Consider the following 20,437-nt stretch of genomic DNA (forward strand, 5'->3'; position numbering starts at 1 on the left):
TTGCAGGCTCCTATTTGAAGTGACATCAACAACTGACAAATATTCCTAAAGAGCCATCTAACATCAAGACAATTTTCTCAGAAGCAGGATTTAATACTACAAGAGAGCTGAACAGGAAAGAATGAATTCTGGAAAGAAGAATGGTCCTAGAATAATGATAATAATAGCTAACATTTATTGCCTTATAGAAAAAACCTATGAACTAATGTTAGACCTCTTTCTCCTTGCCAGGTCCCAAATTATCTGTGGCCAATTATTCCCCTAAAACAAACCTACAGTTACTTTGACCAACTCAGGAATTAAAGTAAGCTAATGACATTAGAACTAGGGTGAAGGGTACAATTACAGTACAAGAAGAGGGAAGGAAATCCTCTGTACTATTTTTGCAACTTCTTTTAGGTCAAACTATTTCAAAATAAAAAAGTTATTAAAAAAGAGATAATCTTGGGCCAGCCTTGTGGTATAGTGGTTAAGTTCAGCATGCTCTGTTTCAGTAGCCCGGGTTTGCAGGTCTGGATACCAGGTGCAGATCTATACCATTCGTCAGCCATGCTATGGCAGTGACCCATATATAAAGTAGAGGAAGACTGGCACAGATGTTAGCTCAGGGCTAATCTTCCTCAGCAAAAAAAAAAAAAAAAGAGAGAGAGAGAGAGAATCTCCGTAGGATTAGAAAATAAAGCCAAGCACAAACAAAAATGAGATAATATCTCAAGATTAGTTACAACCTATTAATTACATAAAGATAATAGTAATTACAATGCCTACAGAATTTAGTCTATGTCTGGCACTGTCCTAAATGAACTGTATATATTAACTTTTTAAATCCTCACAAAAACCTTGTGAGGTGGGTATTATCCTCATTTTATAAATAGAGAAAAAGAAATATAGAGAAGTTAAATACATTTTTCAAGATAACACAACTGACAGGAAGAGGAGGAGGATCTAGATCTAAAACCTAGGGTGTCCAACTCAAAATCTGAGCTCCTTAATCATTACACTATACCAGGCAGGGGAAAGTAGACTGCAAAGAAAATAACAACCACAAAACACTATACATTTGTGTGCAGAGAAAAAGTTTCTATCATGCTATCTAAACCTGCTCCTGGGCTTGCCAAAAACAATTGTGAGAATGAAAAAATTCAATCCTTATATATAATTTTTTATTTTAGGGGAACTAAGAATGAGAACAGAAGAAAGTAGACCAAAGGGAAGAAAGGAAACCATTTTGGAAAACACGTTCTCTCAAGTGCAGTAAGAAACTGGAATTTGTGCTCAAGAGCACTCTGGCCCCAAGTGGGGAGGAAGATCTTTGATAAGTGGAAATGTTTTTGAATATTAATTAAAAGTTGGAAAATAGAAAAGAATAAATATGGTGATGTGTTTCTTCTCTCAAACATTAGTTCTATGTTATGCATGTTTTCATTTGAATGGGAAAGGAGAAAAAGAAGACAGAAGCAGAGAGAATGAGACTGGCGGTAGTTTGAGGAAACAGCCTGATTTGATATATTAAAACCCTACCTTATTCCCAAAGGGTTTTAAGGTGATCAGGTCTGGGTTTGGTTCAGATTTTGAGAATCAAAGATAATACAAAGATCAATTTTCAAATACTTAATGAAGACAGATGCCACTTATTGTTTACCATGAATGTGTCTGGTACTAAACTCCATGCTTTTACATGCATTCTCCCTTAGTCTGCCTAACAACTCCTATAAAATGGGTGACCTCCATTCTACAGAATAGGAAACTGTGGCTCCAAGAAATTAAGTAATTTGCTCTAAGTTATTCAACTAGCAGGTGGCAGAGCAAGGACATGAAACAAAGTTTGGAACTCCAAAATATATGATGCTACAAAGATTCCATAGATCAGTGGTTACCAAACAAAAGAGGCATCAGAATCACCAGGGATGCTTTTCAAATACAGGTTCCAAGGCCTCACCCAAATCCACTCTCTCAGGTTCTCCTGGCAAAGCACTGTTAATTATTGTAATCTATCTTCTGATAACATTACTCTATTTTTATCATTCTCTGTATTCCTCCAAACCAGAGTGTCAGTAACTTTCACAGAAACGTCTTTGATCTCAGCAGTGATTCACATTCTCATGAATCTTTTTCCACTGTCAAGACTTATTTGAGTCTGAAGAGGGACCTATATGTCCCAAGCTGTATTTATATATGAAAGTGGAGCTTTGATTCTTTACTTGCTCTTTCAACTGCCCCCTTTTCCTTAAGGTAGCAAAGCATTCAAAAGCTGCACCTCATAGATTCAGGGAGGTGGCAACAGGCCAAATTAGGATGCCTGAATTCTTGGGTAAGGATCTGGCTATAGCTGCTTTATAAAATCGCTTTATAAAACTTTATAGAACTAAAATAAAACTTTATTTATTAAATAAATCAGAATTGGAACAGACTAAGATATTTAACCTTAGTTTCTCTTTAGCATGTACTCTGGACAATAAATTTTAAACGTCACTACAAAAAACACTAAACTTACCTCTCCAGAAACCAGAGGTATCACCTTCTTCAAACTTGTTTGAAAAATCTATAAAAAATATATAATTAAACTTGCAAATTTCTTAAAACAAGTTACCTGTACCTCTTTGGAGGGAAAAAACCCACACAAACAAAAAAACACTTTACAGGACTACTAGTTAATGACGCCCCTTTAAAATAGGATAAACCACATATAATTATATACATAAATAGTGAATGAGAACTCATTCAGGTTGTATTACAATTTCTGCCTGTGTCAATTTAGTAAAGTTAAAACGATAGCCAAATGTTATATCACCTCAAATGTCATATATTCCTCTATAGGTACATGAGCAAAACAGGGGCATATGTCAGTATAACCATTATAAAATTTCTATTCAAAATATTAACATTTTTTTAATTTTATAAATTAACTCAATCTCTTCATCTGCCAGAGGACAACTAAACTATAATCCAATATTTAATAATTTTTCCCTTCTCAGTAACAAGGAAATTTTGCCAAGATTTTTTTGTTTACAAAATTAAAAACAATCTTTCATCCAGCCCTGACTTCAAATTTCTCACTTAACAAAACTCTGTGGCTAGATTTATACATCTCTGGAGCACAGAGACATGTCTCTAAAATTAATTTTAAAAGCATCCATCAGCAATATTTCATAAAATCTTAAAATGCTGAGCCTTAATAAAATGATCTTTACTGCAGAGATATTCAGGGACTAATACACCTCAAAATTAAATGTCAATCTACGATGCCTGTCAATCACTATTTAATCAAAATTATAAAATATTAAATATATTAAACTATGGCTGCTGTAATACAGAGACTAATCAATTACTGTTTGACAGATGTTAAATTTATATGCAGAATGTAAACATATCAAGTCACTTAAGATGTCAGGTTCAACAAAATCTAATGCCCCTTCCAGCATAAAACTCCGTGGAAATTTAATACAGAATTAGCATATAAAAAAGTAAGTACCCTAAAGCATCAATATATGATTGTATGACAAAAAAATTTTTCCTTAATCAGATACATAATTTGAAAATAAAGATAATCCCTAAGAAAGGGTATCTTATCACAAAACCTAAGTTTTGAGTTATTTTATTCATTTAAATATTTGCAATCTTTGAAGCTGGTTCAGAAAAGAATTATATTCTACGGTCCTCTACAACTGCCTCTTCCCCGCCATACTTCCTGCCCCAAGAGAGTCAAATTCTGGGTTTCCAAAATGCGTGGGAAAGTCTTCCACCTACAAACTATTGGTCTTGATCGTAAATTCTGCCTAAGTTCTGATCTATAATCTTTAAGGAAAAAAAAGTAATTTCAAAGCTTCTACTGGTTCTTTGCTCAACTAAAGATGGAGACTCAAATTCACCTTCAGGAGCATAAAATGGATCTCTTATGTGGGGGTTGGGGGAAGAGAGTCTTGAGTACAGAAGAAAAAACTGGGGTTCACCTATAGGGTAAAACAATTTGAAGAGATGCTGCAGCAAGTAGCATGGCTATCAAAAAAAAAAAACGCTAAATGGAATAGCAGACACATCCAAAGCAGCATAGACTGCTACTCTAAACTATGACTAAGAAAATGAAAGCCTTCTCTTATGATCCTCACAAATTCTCGGGAAAGGCACAAACTTTCTATGCATATTAAAGGGAAATATGAACTCAAAGACTGGAAAACTTGGGGGGTCACAAGTTTTAACCGTAAGATATAATAAGCAGGTTACCTCTGTTTCCAAAACCCTTTCCAGCTCCAAAACTACCCACTGTGGTAGTATTCTCTCTTTTATTAGACTCACCAGCATCTGAAAAAGTTCAGATAGAGTTAAAATTCTTTAACACATAAAATTGTGTCCTCAAAAACTAGGAAGTAAATGAATCTTAGGGGTAAGGGGACTTCCAAGGATGGGGAGAGAGTAGTACAGGAACTTATAAAGATACAATATATGTTTCTTGTTTTTTAAAAACTCTTAAATTATGATACCAAGATAAAAACATAAATATACTACTGGTGAAATACAGCTTTCCACTAGTTATCTTTCTAGTGACCTTTAATCAAGAAATTCAACTCTCTGATTTCCTGTATATTGAAACCTCACCCTGACAGAGCCAGCTATTTACATTATGTCCTTGTGTGAAAATCATTGCTACAGAAAATTTTATACTCTTGTTTTATTTCATTATTCTATTTATTATGTATTCATTATTCTAGTATTTATATCACTCTCAATCTTTCCACTTTTAAAACTAAAATTAGGAAGGGACTACATAATAAAGGGAAAAAAAAGTATGAATACCACTCCCCATCACTTCCTGATCCCTCCATAGTATTTCCCTGTATTAGCCCTCTTAGCTTTATCACTACACAACTCTGAATACCCAACATTTTAATTCATATCAAGCAACTTCCTATACTTCACACTGTGAAATTCTAAACTTTCGTACCTTCCTACATGATGTTCCCTCACCACGGCATTCCCTGCTTTCCTATTTTGCCTATGAAAATTCTTTTCACTCTTTAAAAGCCCAGTTCAAAGGCCACCTCTTCGGTGAAGTTTTCCTTTAGTCATCTAGTCATAATCCTTGCTGCACAATCCCACAACACACTATGTGTATCTCTTTCTAGTAATATTTCTTTCCATGTGTTTTTCTACCACTAGATTAAGAATTCTGAGGGCAGAGTTGCTATAGCAATGAGAGCGGTTACTTAAGACAAAAAATTGGAACAAGAGACATCCACAACATCACAAACTGCCACTTTACACTATGACTGGGAAAAATTAAAGCATTATCTTGTTATCCTCATAAATTGTTTTACTTATCTCTGCAGTATCTTAACACAGGGAATCCGTGAAACTCCTAAAGCCACATGCAAAATTGTCTATGAGAAACTATCAGTATTTTTATCAGATTCTAAAGATGTGTGTGATACAAGAAGTTAAGGCCATTTAGACCATACTTCACAGATCATGAAAAGCTAATCAATATTATATTTTAAGCAATTAAGGGTCAATTTCAAAAACATTATTAGCTATGCAAGATAGAAAAAAATCAGACACTGAAACTAATTAAAATGTTAGATGAATTATAAGGGAAAAAAGTTGTACTCATGGGTCTATGAATTTTCAGGATTATATGTAGTATAAAGACAACTTTTTAAAGTATTAACATTCAATAAAGAGTTTTGATGAGAAGTTTAATGTGTATTTCAACCTAAAACATATGGAATTAAAAATTTGTAGTAAAATCTATCTTTAAAAAGCCTTTATTCTACAATGTTTAGAAGTCTGCATCAAAAAGTATCACATAACCTAAACTAGGATTTTAAAATATATCTAAATATTAAAAATTCCCAAGTATAATATTAAGATATTTATTATCTCTAATGTTGGTAGTAACAAATAAAACCCACACTTGAACCTCTTAGCACAACTACAGGGTCCAAATCATCAATATCTCTTAATTAATACGAAAGCTTAAAAAACAAAACATATACGCATATTTAAAGAATTATTTCCATTAGTAGCAGAAACATGTCAAAATATAAAGTTCACATTTGTGTTATTATATCTAAACAAGAAATTAAGTTTTCCAAATAGCAAATGAAACACCACACATCAACCTCTGGTTTCCAATGAATAAATAAAAGATCTAGAAATATCAATAACGTTTTTCAAAGAATAACACCTAATAAATTCAAGAATAAGTGTTATGTATATTTAAACCTACCAATCAGCCCTAGCTTATGGCATCCCATATAGAAAAAAGTGGTCACATGGATAGTTAAATAACTTTACTTTGAATTTCTAATAATATTTTATTGCACTATCAAAAAACAGTGCAGAATATTTTCAGCTTTTTAATATCAAATCTAAAAACGGACTGTAGGCAGCTATTTTGGTATGTCTTTATCTGTCAAATCAAGTGTTGGTTGTTCTAAAAGTAACAATGAAAAATTCTAAGCCTAGGAAAATAACCTCTTAATGCTAATGAGCTAACAGACATGCTTCCTATACTGTCTTTTCTTAAGAAGTACAAAACTTAAAGAAGTCCTTCTCTGAAGCTTTTACATTTCTCTCAAGCCAAGTGTCAGAAATCAATCACCACAAACACATTAAGAAGTACCTCTGTGAAGCAACTATCTTTTTAACCAATCTATCTAATCAATTTAACTATTTCCTACTATCCCAAAAAAATAAAACAGCAAAGACATTTGAAAAAATGATGAACTCATTATCCAAAAAAAATCTACCGTACACTGAGTTATAACAGATTTAGCTTTGCAGCAAACAGCCATAAACGCCCCTATTCATTCCACTATTCAATAGTCGAGAAGATTAAAGAAAGACAAAGATATTTACCTCTGTTTCCCAAACTCCTCCCAGAGGCAAATCCACTTCTCATGAAATGATCTCTTCGAGAAGGTCCACCATCCATTTCTAAAGCAAATAACATTTGAAGCAGTCAAAATAACAACAAATGTCTTAGTGGTATGCAGACTTTAAACCTTTTCAATTTGCCACCCATGTGGCAAAGACGGAATTTTATACAACAAAAAAAAGACCAATAGCCTCGCAGAAAAACAGGCTATGAATAAGAATAGGTAGTTCTTCAAAAGAAAAATAAATGATGACTAAATCTCACTCATAATTAAGGAAAGTGGAAATCAAAAGAAGGAGATAGCTTTTTGCAACCACATGATTGACTGGAAAACAGAACTAAGTTTGCTAATATTTGAGAATAGTTAAGGACGTAGGGAAACACACACAAATCACACACTACACTGAAGCAATAAACTGAATCAATCTTCATCCTAATTTTAAAAGAATATACTTTTTGAAAGTACATTATTGTGAAGTTCTCCTCTGCATATTGTCACATGGTAACACAGATACACATAAAGATGTTTTTATAAGCATTGTCTGTAATAACAAAAAAAAGTGATCAAAGGATAATAGGTATACTATAGCCATCCACAGAATACTGTGCACTTTCACAGAACTATAGCATCCGACATTAAAGAACTGACATTCTTCAACAGAATGTTTAAAAACACTGACCACATGGAAGGCCACAATACAAATCCAACAACAAATTTCAAAAATCAGTATCATATAACCAAAATTCTCTAATCACAATGCAGTCAAATCAGAAGTTAGTAAATTCCAAAAAGATTTGTTTAAAATCATCTTTTATTTGGAAATATGTTTTTAAAACACTTCTATATAACCCATAGCTCAAAGAAAAAAAATTACAATGGAACTTTAAAAATACTTAGGATTAAGGGCCAGCCCCGTGGCCAAGTGGTTAAGTTTGCCCGCTCTGCTTCAGTGGCTTAGGGTTTCACCAGTTCGGATCCTGGGCAAGGACATGGCACTGCTCATCAGGCCAAGCTGAGGCAGCATCCCACATGCCACAACTAGAAGGACCCACACCTAAAATATACAACTATGTACTGGGGGGATTTGGGGAGAAAAAGCAGGAAACAAAAAAAGACTGGCAACAGTTGTTAGCTCAGGTGCCAATCTTTAAAAAAAAAATACTTAGGATTGTATGATAAAAATGTTACTTATCGGTACTTAAATTTTTATATAGTCGCATGCCACATGACGTTTCAGTCAATGACAGACTGGATATAGGATAGTGGTCCCATAGGAGGTAATAGTACTGTACTGTACACATAAAAGGTTGTATGAGGTTAGATCTCATGTTATGTGCTTTTTATCACAATAAAAAATAAAAATTACCATGAACAACTTTACACTACTAAATTTAAAACTTAGAAGAAAAGTTCTGAGAAAATTAACTCACCAAAACTGACTTAAAAAGCAATAAAAACTAAATTATCCTATAGAAATTTAATCAGTACTTAAATCTCTGCATTATGCCTAGATATAGTTTTACAGGCGAGTTCTACACTCTAAAGAACATTCCAATGTTGTACAATTCTTCCAAAAATAAGAAGAGGAATTATTCCCCAACCTATTCCACAAGGCTCCAGGGGAGCAAAATTTGCCAACCCACAGTGCATCTCTTTGGCATGAGGATTATTTTAGGCTGATTATTTTTAAGAAAAAGAGAACTTGGAAAGTTTTTCTTTTTACCTCCCTCTTAACTACCTTAAATAATTTAGACAAAGGGCCTGCTCCAGGAAAAGAGCTCTAACTAGAGATAACTACAAAGAATATGAGCTAGGTGTGGTAAACTGGGGGAAACTTAGCACGGCCTGCTTGTTCAAAGTTCTCTGTCCCATTGTCTCTGCATGGCAGAATCAACATCTGTTTACCAAACATTCGCTCTTCCCATCTTCCTGTAAACTGTCTTCCTCACCTTTGAAGTCTCAGACTCCTACCCCCTTTTCTCTTTACCTCTAGATAGCATATAAGCTTCAACTGCCTGACTACCTGTGGGTCTCATATTCTTTTGGAATTCCCATACATATGTAATTAGTTTTTCTCCTGTTAATCTGTCTTACATCAATTTGATTATTTGACCAGCCAAAGAACCAAGAAGGGCAGATAGAAAATTTCTCCTCCCTTACAAGGCCAACATAAGTTTGATATGACAAGGATAGAAGAAAATTATAAACCTCCCTTACTCATAAGTAGATTCAAAATCCCAAAAACAAATATTAGCAAACCAAACTCAACAGTAACCTGAATAGATACAACATTATGACCAAGTTGGGCTTATTCCAGCACGCAAGGGTATTTTAACATCAGAACATCTAACAAAGATAATTAACAACACTAACAGATTTTAAAAAACTAATTATCTCCATAGATAAAGTATATGATATAATTCCACATCATTCATGACTTCAAAACATACTTAACTAGAAAAAGAAGGGATGTTCATGGCAGCTTTGTCCATGACAGCAAAAAAGGAAACAAATGTGCATCCAGAAGAGAAAAAAATTATGTGGTACAGTCACACAACAGAGTATTACATACACTATGTTCTATATTATATAGTATTATACATCTTATGTATATGTGGCATATTCACACAACAGAGTATGATTATAAATGAACTACAAGTGACAACATGGATAAACCTTAGAAACAATATTGACTAAAAAACTCAAATCGCAGAACTAAGACTATATAGTAAGGTACCATTCTTGCAAAACTCAAAGAAACAAACTTAAATATAGTGTTTGGGAAGACACACACATGCAATAGAGTTTTTTGAAAAGAGGAAGGGAAAGAAACAATGCAGGATGAGGACTGAACAGGACAGAATCGGAAAAGAGAACATAAACTATGTAACAGTACTAGTAATGTTCTTAAAATGGGTGGTGGTTCAAAACATTTATATTAAGCTTTACAATTTACATATGTGACGTTTTTAATACAGTAGGTATTTCCTTTTATGAAAAGCTCTTCAATAAAAGTTCTACAATAAAGTCACAGGTAATACATTATTCCTTAAATTCTTAACTCTCACTAGTTGCTACATATTTAACAGGGCAAAAGAAATAAAACTTCCAATAATAAAATATGCTGAAAAATATTTAAGTCACATATCCCTCCTTCTATATGTTCCTCCTCTTGATAAATTCTGGCACCACAATTCATACCAGTTTCCTTCTCTCTTGACAAGGCTAGACAATTCATCAAGTAACCTAAAGCTGCTGAATTCCAGGCTGCAGTAACTAGGTTAAATTCAAATGCTCTCAGATCATGGAAAACTCAAAGCCAACTTAAGAAAATCTATTCACAGGGCCAGCCTCATGGTGTAGCAGTTAAGTTCATATGCTTCGGCAGCCTGGGGTTTACAGGGTCGGAGGCCAGGCACAAACCTACACACCACTCATCAACCCTTGCTGTGGCAGCGTCTCACATACAAAATAGAGGAAGACTGGCACAGACGTTAGCTCAGTGACAATCTTCCTCAAGCAAAAAGAAGACTGGCAACAGATGTTAGCTCAGGGCCAGTCTTCCTCACCAAAATAAATAAATAATTTTTTAAAAAATCTATTCAAAATCTAATTGCTCCAACATTCAAGGGATTCCACAAGAAGTACCAGTTTCATTATCACTGAGTAGCCTAGCTTTTGGCAATGAGTTAAGAGGAAAGAGAAGGTAACATTACAAGGACAAGGACATTCCAGGCAAAGACTCAGCCAGAAAAATTAACAATTCTCCAAACACTACTTTCTAATGTTTGCCAGGCTTTACCCAAATACACAGGATAAGAATAGCTATGCCTTAGCTGGCTCAAATTTTAAAGCTATTCTGTGTAATACAATAGTCCCTAGCCACATGCAGCTTTTTAAATTCAAAATTAAATAGAATTAAAAATTCAGTTCCTCAGTTGCAGTAGTCACATTTCAAGTGCTCAACAATCAAATACAGTGCAACTAGAGACTATTTCCATTGTTGCAGAAAGTTCTAATGAACAGGACTGGTCTAAGATTGGTAGCTCCCAAGCTGTGAAACAAAGACATCAACAGAAACGAGAATAGCGTGCTCATTCATATTTCCATCCTGAATCAACATATAAAGCAGACTTTAGCATAGTGGTATTCAAATACAGAAGAAAGTAACTTATGTATAAGAATAGGTAGGCTCTTGAGAGTCAAGAGGAATTGTTTTAGGCTCAAGAAACAGCCTACAACATCCTTCATTCCATTAAGTTAAGTTTCTGTATAGGCTTCCCAAGACTTCCTCTATCTTTCAGCATTTATACCATTTAGCCACTACTGATTTTTTTCCTCCTTCATCTCCTATAATTTTACGTAACTCTTCATCTGACTCATTTTGCACTTAAGATCCACGAGATTTATGTCCATTTGGTTTTCCTATGGTATCTACAGCCACACTTGTCCCCATTTCTATGACAAAAATGCAACTACCAAGACAGAAGGCCAAAAATTAAAATTACCATACAAATAAGGGGGGGGATGATTTTATAATAATAGCATGGAATTTTATATTCTGAAACCTCACTCATGTCAAGCAAATTTAATTAAATTTGTGCTAGCTATATTTTACTACCAGTAAAGAAAGGTCACTTACAGAACACGTAAAGGCTTTCTGAGAAATGCAGCTCCTTAACTAGAATGCCTATGATATCGTATCACACAAACCTTAATCATGCTTGGAATTTAGGAAAAAACCTGATATGGTTATATTCTTATACAGCTTCATCCATTTTAATAAATTGTCAACTATGTATGGAGAGAAAAGCAAATTCTCACTATATTTAAAGTTTCTTTCCCCAACAATTGTGGGACTGTTTCGTCAAATAAAATAGAAAAATTATAGTGGATATAATTAAACAATGCAAGGCACTGTCTCCAATAAAAGCATTTTACACTGGTATACAGCTTTATACTTTACAAAAGGACTTTCATATACATTACCTCATTTGATCATATCCTTATAATAACCCTATTAGGAGGCAGGGTAGGTGTTGCTGAGTTTGTTAGTTTTTAGAAGAGATTAAACTAAGTGAAAATCCCAAAATAACAGAACCTCTAACGGGTAAGCTCAGAATGCAGGGTTTCCATCCCCAAACTGTGCTAAATTATATTCATTCCAAAAACAATTTAAAAGATCGGAACTAGTAGGAAACATGGAAAAAATAACATACAAAAGAAAAGTTAAGATTCAACTAGTCAATGATAGTCGTAGATTAAGTAAAATTAGTTGACAACTAAAACAAGTGGTCAAATTCAAGACAGCTAATTGTTATCAGATGTAAACGAGAAAATTCTCATTTATTGAGTGCCAAGAGGTACCAGGCACTACATTAGGCCCTTATGCATATTAACTAGGTTATTTAACCCTCATAAACTTATGAGGTTTATTCTCATTTTATTTTTTTTTTTGAGGAAGATTAGCCCAGAGCTAACTGCTGCTGATCCTCCTCTTTTTGCTGAGGAAGACTGGCCCTGAGCTAATATCCGTGTCCATCTTCCTCTACTTTATATGTGGGATGCCTACCACAGCATGACTTGCCAAGCGGTGCCATGTCCACAATGGGGATCTGAACTGGCAAACCCCGGGCCACTGAAGCAGAATGTACACACTGAACTGCTGTGCCATGGGGCCGGCCCCTATTCTCATTTTAAAAACAAGAAAATAAACAGTTTAGAGAAGCTAGGCAACTTTGCCAAGGTTATTCAGCCAGTATGAAGACTGGACTTCAATTTGAACCCAGTTATCAGATTTAAAAGCCTACTTATTGGGCCAGCCCCGTGGCCCAGTGGTTAAGTTCACACACTCTGCTTCAGTGGCCCAGGGTTTCACCGGTTTGGATCCTGGGCACGCACATGGCACCACTCATCAAGCCATGCTGAGGTGGCATCCCACATGCCACAACTAGAAGGACCCACAACTAAAAATATACAACTATGTACCAGGGGCTTTGGGGAGGGAGAGGAGAAATAAAATCTTTAAAAATAAATAAATAAGCCTACTTATTGAAGTCCTATACACATTCTCTACAGCAGATATAGCAGAAGCACCTTGCCATCTCCAGATGGTAAATCAGATGACAAAGTTATAAATAAGTTTGAAAAAGATCCCACTTTGTCATTCAAATTTAGTAAGTAAAACATAGGACAAATACAATTATTTTTAAGAATTACAGGAACCAGTATGCAAGATTTTTAAAACTCTCGAGGTGAAGTCTAAAAATTATGGTCTAAAATATGTATTAAGTAAGAATTAACCCATCTTGCCATCTTTGCTATTAGCACCCAATAAACATGAAATATGTAATTAGTTTCTTTACATTTAAATTTTTTAGTAGTTTTAAACCTCACAGTAGTTTCAGGGATTACTGCTCTCACTTTCACGAATGTAATGATATGCTGTCAGTGAACTCTATCAGGTCAATCTCCATCATAATAAATACACAGCAACAAAAATATCAATAAAGAATTGAATAATACTAATAAATGAAGGAGTATAGCTACTTTTCTTGAATGCTCTGAAACCTGTCAGACAAACCAAAGGAAATAAAAATAAACTGAATTTAAAATGAACTTAAGTTAATGAAAGCAATCCCCAAGAACTGACCACAAAGAATATCTCCTACATACAGTCACATTTGGAACAGATCCAGGAAGAAGTACCAGATTTTGAACAAGAACTTAAAAAAAAGAAATCCAAAGAACCAAAAGCTATAAGACTTCAATTTGAGCTCTAATCCTCTATAATCTTCCAACCTTCCTCCAGAGTGATCTGCTTAACCCAAGGTAAGGAAGAATAAGGGAGGATGAGAAAAGAGTTAGCAGCAAAGACTTCTGAAACAACCTATCAGTACTTAGGACTACCAGCTGTCCTGACTCTAATCCCCTTCATTATTTCAAGTGGCTGAAAGATTGAATATTTATAAATCATCAACATCCAGTCTTCCAACTAGAGAGCATATAATTACAACAGTAGTGTGCATAGAAATTGCCTGGGGATCTTGTTAAAATGTAGCTTCTGATACAGTAGTTCTGGGTGGAGCATGAGACTCTGCATTTCTAAGAAGTTTCCAGGCAATATCAACGCTATTGGTCTGCCAACCACATTCTGACTAGTAAGATTCTTATATCCACCAAAAGATATGTACTGGAAAACATTCATAATAGAAAAATACTGGAAACTACACAAATGTCTATCAATATAATTTATTGTATATCCAAATAGTGGAATACTACATATCCATGAATAATCTACAACTACTTCTAGCAATAGGGAGAAAAACTTGAACACAAGAGAACATAATGTATAATTCTATTTCATATGATTGCTATTTATAGGGAAAGCTGATCCATGCTGTTAGCAATCAGAATAGTGTCTTGAAGGAAGACATAAGAAGGTTTCTACAGTTCTGCTAATGCTGTTTCTTAATCTGGATGCTGGTTACAAGGGCATATTCAGCTTGTCAAAATCCAGTGAGCTGTACATTTGTGATGTGTATCTTACTCTATTAAAAATATTGAATGTGGGTGTACACTATGTTTAAGAAAAAAAAAAAAAGCAGCAGCAGAAAAACCTGGCCTGGCCTAGACATTTCTGTGGACCAATTCGACTAAACCTGTAATAAACAGGTAATCTCCACGTTCCAGAGCTTATTTTTTAAAAAGATGAAAAGCTTGAAACCAAAATCAAAAGGGGATATGAGAAAAGAAAACTACAGGCCAACCTTAGATTGATTCAAAAGTGCTAAATAAAACATCTAATTTCATCCAATAGTGCAATAAAAAAGCTATGTAGGGCTTATCCTAGGAATACAAAATTAGTTCAAGTTAAAAAAAATCCATTTATTTCACCACATTAACAGATTTAAAGGAGAAAAACAAGAGAAATCGGTAATTTCCAAAAAGGTATTTGCTAACATTCAACTGCCATTACTGAACAAAACTAACATTCAAGCAGAAATGGAAAGAAACTTCCTTGGCATGATTTAAAAAAAAAACAACTAACAGAAGCCTAAAGCAAACATATTTTAATCATAAAAATTTTGAAGGATTCCCCTTGAAATGAGGAAAAACCTAAATGCTTGTTATTTCTACTCCTATTCAATGAACAGATTTTATCCAGTACTTTAAGACAAAAAAAGAAAACAAAAAGAAGTTACCATATGCAGAAAAAACTGGATCTCTATTTCACACCATATTCAAAAGGATGGATTCAACTATACACTTAAAAATAGTTAAGATGGGGAAATTTACTCAACTTGATAAAGAATATCCACAAAAAACCTAGAGCTAACATATTTAATAGTAAGAAACTCAAAATTTTCCCACTAAGATCAGGTGTAAAGCAAGGATGTGCCCTCTCATCACTCCTTTTCAAAATCATACTGGAAGTTCCAGCTAATGTCATAAGCCAAGAAAAGGAAATAAAAAGTAGACATACTGAGAAGGAAGACATAAAACTATCTTTCTTCACAAATGACATCATCATTTATATAGAAAATCCAAAAGAACTGACCAAAAAACTCCTGGAACTAATATGCAATTACAGAAAGTTTGCAGAATACAAGGTTAATACACAAAAGTCAACTGCTTGCCTATATACCAGCAATGAACAAGTAGAATTTGAAATTAAAAACACATTACCATTTACATTAGCATAGTTGAAATAGCTGAGTATAAATCTAACAACATATATAGATGATCCAAATGAGGAAAACTATAAAACTCTGATGAAGGAAATCAAAAAACTAAATAAATGGAGAGATATTCCACATTAATGGCTAGGAAGACTCAATATTGTTAAGATGTCAGTTCTTCCCAACTTGACCTATAGATTCAATATACAATCCCAATCAAAATCCCAGCAAGTTATTTTGTGGATATCCACAAACTGATTCTAAAGTTTACATGGAGAGGCAAAAGACCCAGAATAATCAACACAATACTGACGGAAGAGAACAAAATTTGAGGACTGACCCTACCCAACTTCAAGACTTACTCTAAAGCTATAGTAATCAAGACAGTGTGGTACTGGCAAAAGAACAGATGAATAGATCAACGGAACAGAATAGAGAGACTAGAAATAGACTCTTATGGTCAACTAATCTTTGACAAAGTAGCAAAGGCAATACAACAGAATGAAGACAATCTTTTCAACAAATGGTGCTGGAACAACTGGACGTGAAAAAAAATGAATCTAGAGGAGACCTTACATCCTTCACAAAAATTAACTCAAAATGGATCAGAGACCTAAATGTAAATGCGAAACTATAAAACTCCTAGAAGGTAACATAGGAGAAAAACTAGATGACCTTGGGTATGATGACTTTTTAGATAAAACATCAAAGGCACCATCCATGAAAGACTTAACTGATAAGCTGGACTTCGTGAAAATTAAACATTTCTGCTTTGCAAAAGACAACATCAAGAGAATGAAAAGATACAGAGAGGGGGGAAAAATCTGCAAAAGATATCTGATAAAGGACAAAATACCCAAAAATCTATTAAAATTCAACAATAAGAAAACAAACCCCATTAAAAAAGAGGTCAAAGACCTTAATAGACATCTCATCAAAGAAGATATACAGACAGCAAATAAGCACAAGAAAAGATGTTTCAACTATGACATCAGAGAAATGCAAACTAAAACAATGAGATACCACTACATACCTATTAGAATGGCCAAAATCTGTAACACTGACAACACTAAATGCTGGCAAGGATGTGAAGCAACAAGAACTGTCATTTATTACTGGTGGGAATGCAAAACGGTACAGACACTTTGGAAGATGGTTTGGTAGTTTCTTACAAAACTAAACATACTCTTATCCTACCATCCAGCAATCATGCTCTTTCGTATTTACCCAAAGGAGTTGAAAACTTATATCCACACAAAAACCTGCACACGTATGTTTACAGCAGTTTTATTCAGAATTGCCAAAACTTGGATGCAACCAAGATGTCCATGAGTAGGTGAATAAATAAAAACAAAAACTGTGGTATATCCAGACAATGGAATATTATTCAGCACTAAAAAGAAATGCACTATCAAGCCATAAAAAGACATGGAGGAACTTTAAATGCATATTACTACGTGAAAGAAGCCAACCTGAAAAGGCTACACACTGTATGATTCCAACTATATGATGTTCTGGAAAAGGCAGAACTATGGAGACAGTAAGAAAATCAATGGTTGTTAGAAGCTGAAGGAGTAGGGAGGGATGAGTGAGCAGAGCAAAGAGGATGTTTAGGGCAGTGAAAATACTCTGTATGATACTACAACAATGGATATATGTCATTATACATTTGTGCAAACCCATAGAATGTACAACACCACGAGTGAACCATAATGTAAACTACGGACTTTGGGTGATGATGTGCAATGTAGGTTCATCAATTATAACAAATGTACCACTCCACTGGGGGATGTTGATAGTGTGGGAGGCTGTGCATATGTGGGAACACGGGATATTAGGGAAATCTCTATACTTCCCCTTCAATTTTGCTGTGAACCTAAAACTACTCCAAAAGAATAAAGTCTTAACAAAATATCTTAAAATTTTAACAAATGATTAAGATGGTAAATTTTATGTTTATTTTACCATGATTTAAATTAAAGAAAAAAAAACTCCACTATAACTGCTGAAGACTCAAGGACCACATTGACCAGAAAAGTCTTAATGTCAGATTCTCTTTTGTGAGTCCTGTATGCACATTGATACTGCATACGCTATATGGCATTCAAATAAACATGGTGACAATGAATTTTTTTTAAAAAAGACAGATTAAGATGATTAAAAGCTAAATGTAAAAGGTAAAACTCTAAAGATAACTTAGATGGTTACTTTTTGACACAGAGGTAGGGAAGAGCTTCTTAACAAACTGCAAAAGCAAACCGGAAAGCAAAAATTCATTTGACTTCAGAATTAAAAGCTTTGATCAGTAAGGCATATCATAGACAAAGTTGACAGATAACAGAACAAAAGGAGATATTCAACAATGTCTAAATCAGAAAACAGCATAAAATCTAGAATGTAAGAAGAATGCCTGCCAATCAATAAGAGAAAGAGAGTAAGCCCAACAGAAAAATGGACTAAAAATATGAACAGGCAACTTACAGAAATGGAAACCCAAAAGAATAACAAGCATATGAAGAGACAGTTAAGCTCACAAGTAATCAGATAAATATATGTTAAAAAAATGAGATTTTACTTTATATACTCAAGAGACTGGTTAAAATTAAAAGACTGAATAATGTCAATGGGGATATAAGACCCCTCATGTCCTACTGATGGGAGTATAGACTGGTATGGCTATTCTAGAAAGCAATTATTAAATATTTAGTCAAATTAAATACACGTACACCCCATGATCCTATAATTCCTCTTCTGAATCTACTACCCAAAGAAATTCTCACTCTGGCCCACAAAGGGATATGTACAAGAATGCTCATCCTTGTGGTGGTAGAGGGAAATAGGTAATCTCAGCGTCCATCACGGGGGTAGAGAATTAGATAAAACTTGGTGATAAAGTGTATGAAATACTATGCAGTAGTTAGAAAAGATGAAATCAATCATCACTTAGGAATATATCTTGAACATAGTGGTGGGTGTTGGGGGGAAATACACGCACACAAAAAAATATGCACATGAAATAACATGTTTTAAAACACATAAAAAAGAATGGCTCATTCAGGGAATGAGAGAGATTAGAAGTCCCTGACACTTCCCTCTCACAAATACTTGCTCTAAGAAGAATTCAAATCATTCAAAAATAAACAAGAAATAAGCAAAGGCAGCACAGGATGTGTACAATACTACAGTGAGGAAAGAGAGGGAGGGAAGGAAGGATGAAACAGGAAAATGAAACAGAAAACAGTTTAAAAAACTTAAACACTCTAGACAAAGACTAGATGATTCCTCTCTAGGGAAACTGCTCTCCCCTTAAAACAGCCCTGGCCTAGGCCAATCAGTAGAGCTCATGAGTCAACAAGTTGTATCCATGCATAAGAGTTAAGTTTCCAATTAGTATTTTAATGTTCCACTCTTGTAACACCAAAAGGCGGGCAAGGATCACTAGACTTTTTAAGAAAGCCACCTACATAAAAGACACAGACTAAAACAAATACAGGAAAAAAAACATTCTAAGAAACAATAAAGGGAATAGAAATAACCTTTAAATGAAATTACAATAATCCTCAGAGAAAAAATAACACAAGAAAATGTCTCAGAAATGAAGGATATGAATTTCAGATTTAACAGGCCAACTAAGTGTCTTGTACATAAATAAAAAGCCCCACATCAAGGTACATAATCATAAAATTTTCAGAATACAGAAAACAAAATAAGATCCTAAAAGCTTTAGAAGAGTTTTAAAAAACTGTCATAAACAAAGGCCAAGGACTCATTGTCAAACTTCTCAATAGCATCACTAGAATTTCATATACAATGAAGCAACATGAAGTTTGGGGAGGGAATTATTTCCAACCTAAAATTTCACTCAAACTATTAATCAAGCAGGAAGGTAAAGACACTTGCAGTATCTCAAATCTTAAAAAGCTGCAGGAAAACGGGCTCCACTGAACATGGGGGTGGGGGGTCAAGAGAGAAAAAACACGGGATCCAGGGAAAATGAAATGTGACACAGGAAAGAGATGAAGGGTAATTCTTGCGATGAGAGCTTAGAGAGCAGTGAGTCTATATTGGAGTAGATGGAGGCATCAAAGATGAGGCTTTTATAAAATGAAACTAATAGGGGCTGGCCCGCGTGGCTGAGTAGTTAAGTTCGCACACTCCACTGCAGGCGGCCCAGTGTTTCGTTGGTTCGAATCCTGGGTGCGGACATGGCACTGCTCATCAAACCATGCTGAGGCAGCATCCCACATACCACAAATAGAAGGACCCACAACGGAAAATATACAACTATGTACCAGAAGGGCTTTGGGGAGAAAAAGGAAAAAATAAAATCTTTAAAAAAAAAAATGAAACTGATAGATTACTGTATGTGTTACAAACTATGAATATAGATAGTGTGATGGATATTTGTGGTTAGAAAGATGTATTATAAACTAAAATATAGATAGGAATGTATATCCGTGCTTCTGATAGAGGGTTTGGGAGTGAACTGGCAATAGAAACACAGAAGATAAAGTAAATAAAACAAGGTAATGATTAACTCTAGTAGAAACAAAACAGGAGTTGAATAATAAAGGAAATGTAACCATAATATACTGCATGGCTCAAATGTGAATGATATATACACAGCCATGATGATATAAAAACTGAATATATATTTTTAAGCAAAAAATGTGATAACTATTAGGAGAGTGGGAAGGGAAGAAGTGTAGTAGGGTGTACAGAGGGAAAAGGAGGAGCTAAATATTCATGTTCCATACTAGAAAGCCAAATGATGAGTAAGAAAGGGGACTAAATATTTTCAGTTATAAGCTGTGAAGTTACTAGTATTTGACATTGTAAACCCAGGTAATGTGAATTTTTTTCACTGATTTTTGGAAAGCA

The 20,437-nt window shown here is 34.4% G+C and overlaps 1 protein-coding gene across 1 annotated transcript in view; it reads right to left on the minus strand.

Moving 5' to 3' along the window:
- Positions 1–20,437, minus strand: part of DDX4 (DEAD-box helicase 4) — a 73,715-nt gene that overhangs the window by 46,110 nt on the left and 7,168 nt on the right. The window contains exons 3-5 of the mRNA XM_014860354.3: positions 6,856–6,933; positions 4,222–4,299; positions 2,495–2,542 (exon numbers count right to left, since the gene is read on the minus strand). Of these exons, the coding sequence (XP_014715840.1) occupies positions 2,495–2,542; positions 4,222–4,299; positions 6,856–6,933 (204 nt within the window). The remainder of the gene's footprint in view (positions 1–2,494; positions 2,543–4,221; positions 4,300–6,855; positions 6,934–20,437) is intronic.

Source organism: Equus asinus, chromosome 10 (assembly GCF_041296235.1).
Source record: "Equus asinus isolate D_3611 breed Donkey chromosome 10, EquAss-T2T_v2, whole genome shotgun sequence".
NCBI classification, from domain to species: domain Eukaryota; kingdom Metazoa; phylum Chordata; class Mammalia; order Perissodactyla; family Equidae; genus Equus; species Equus asinus.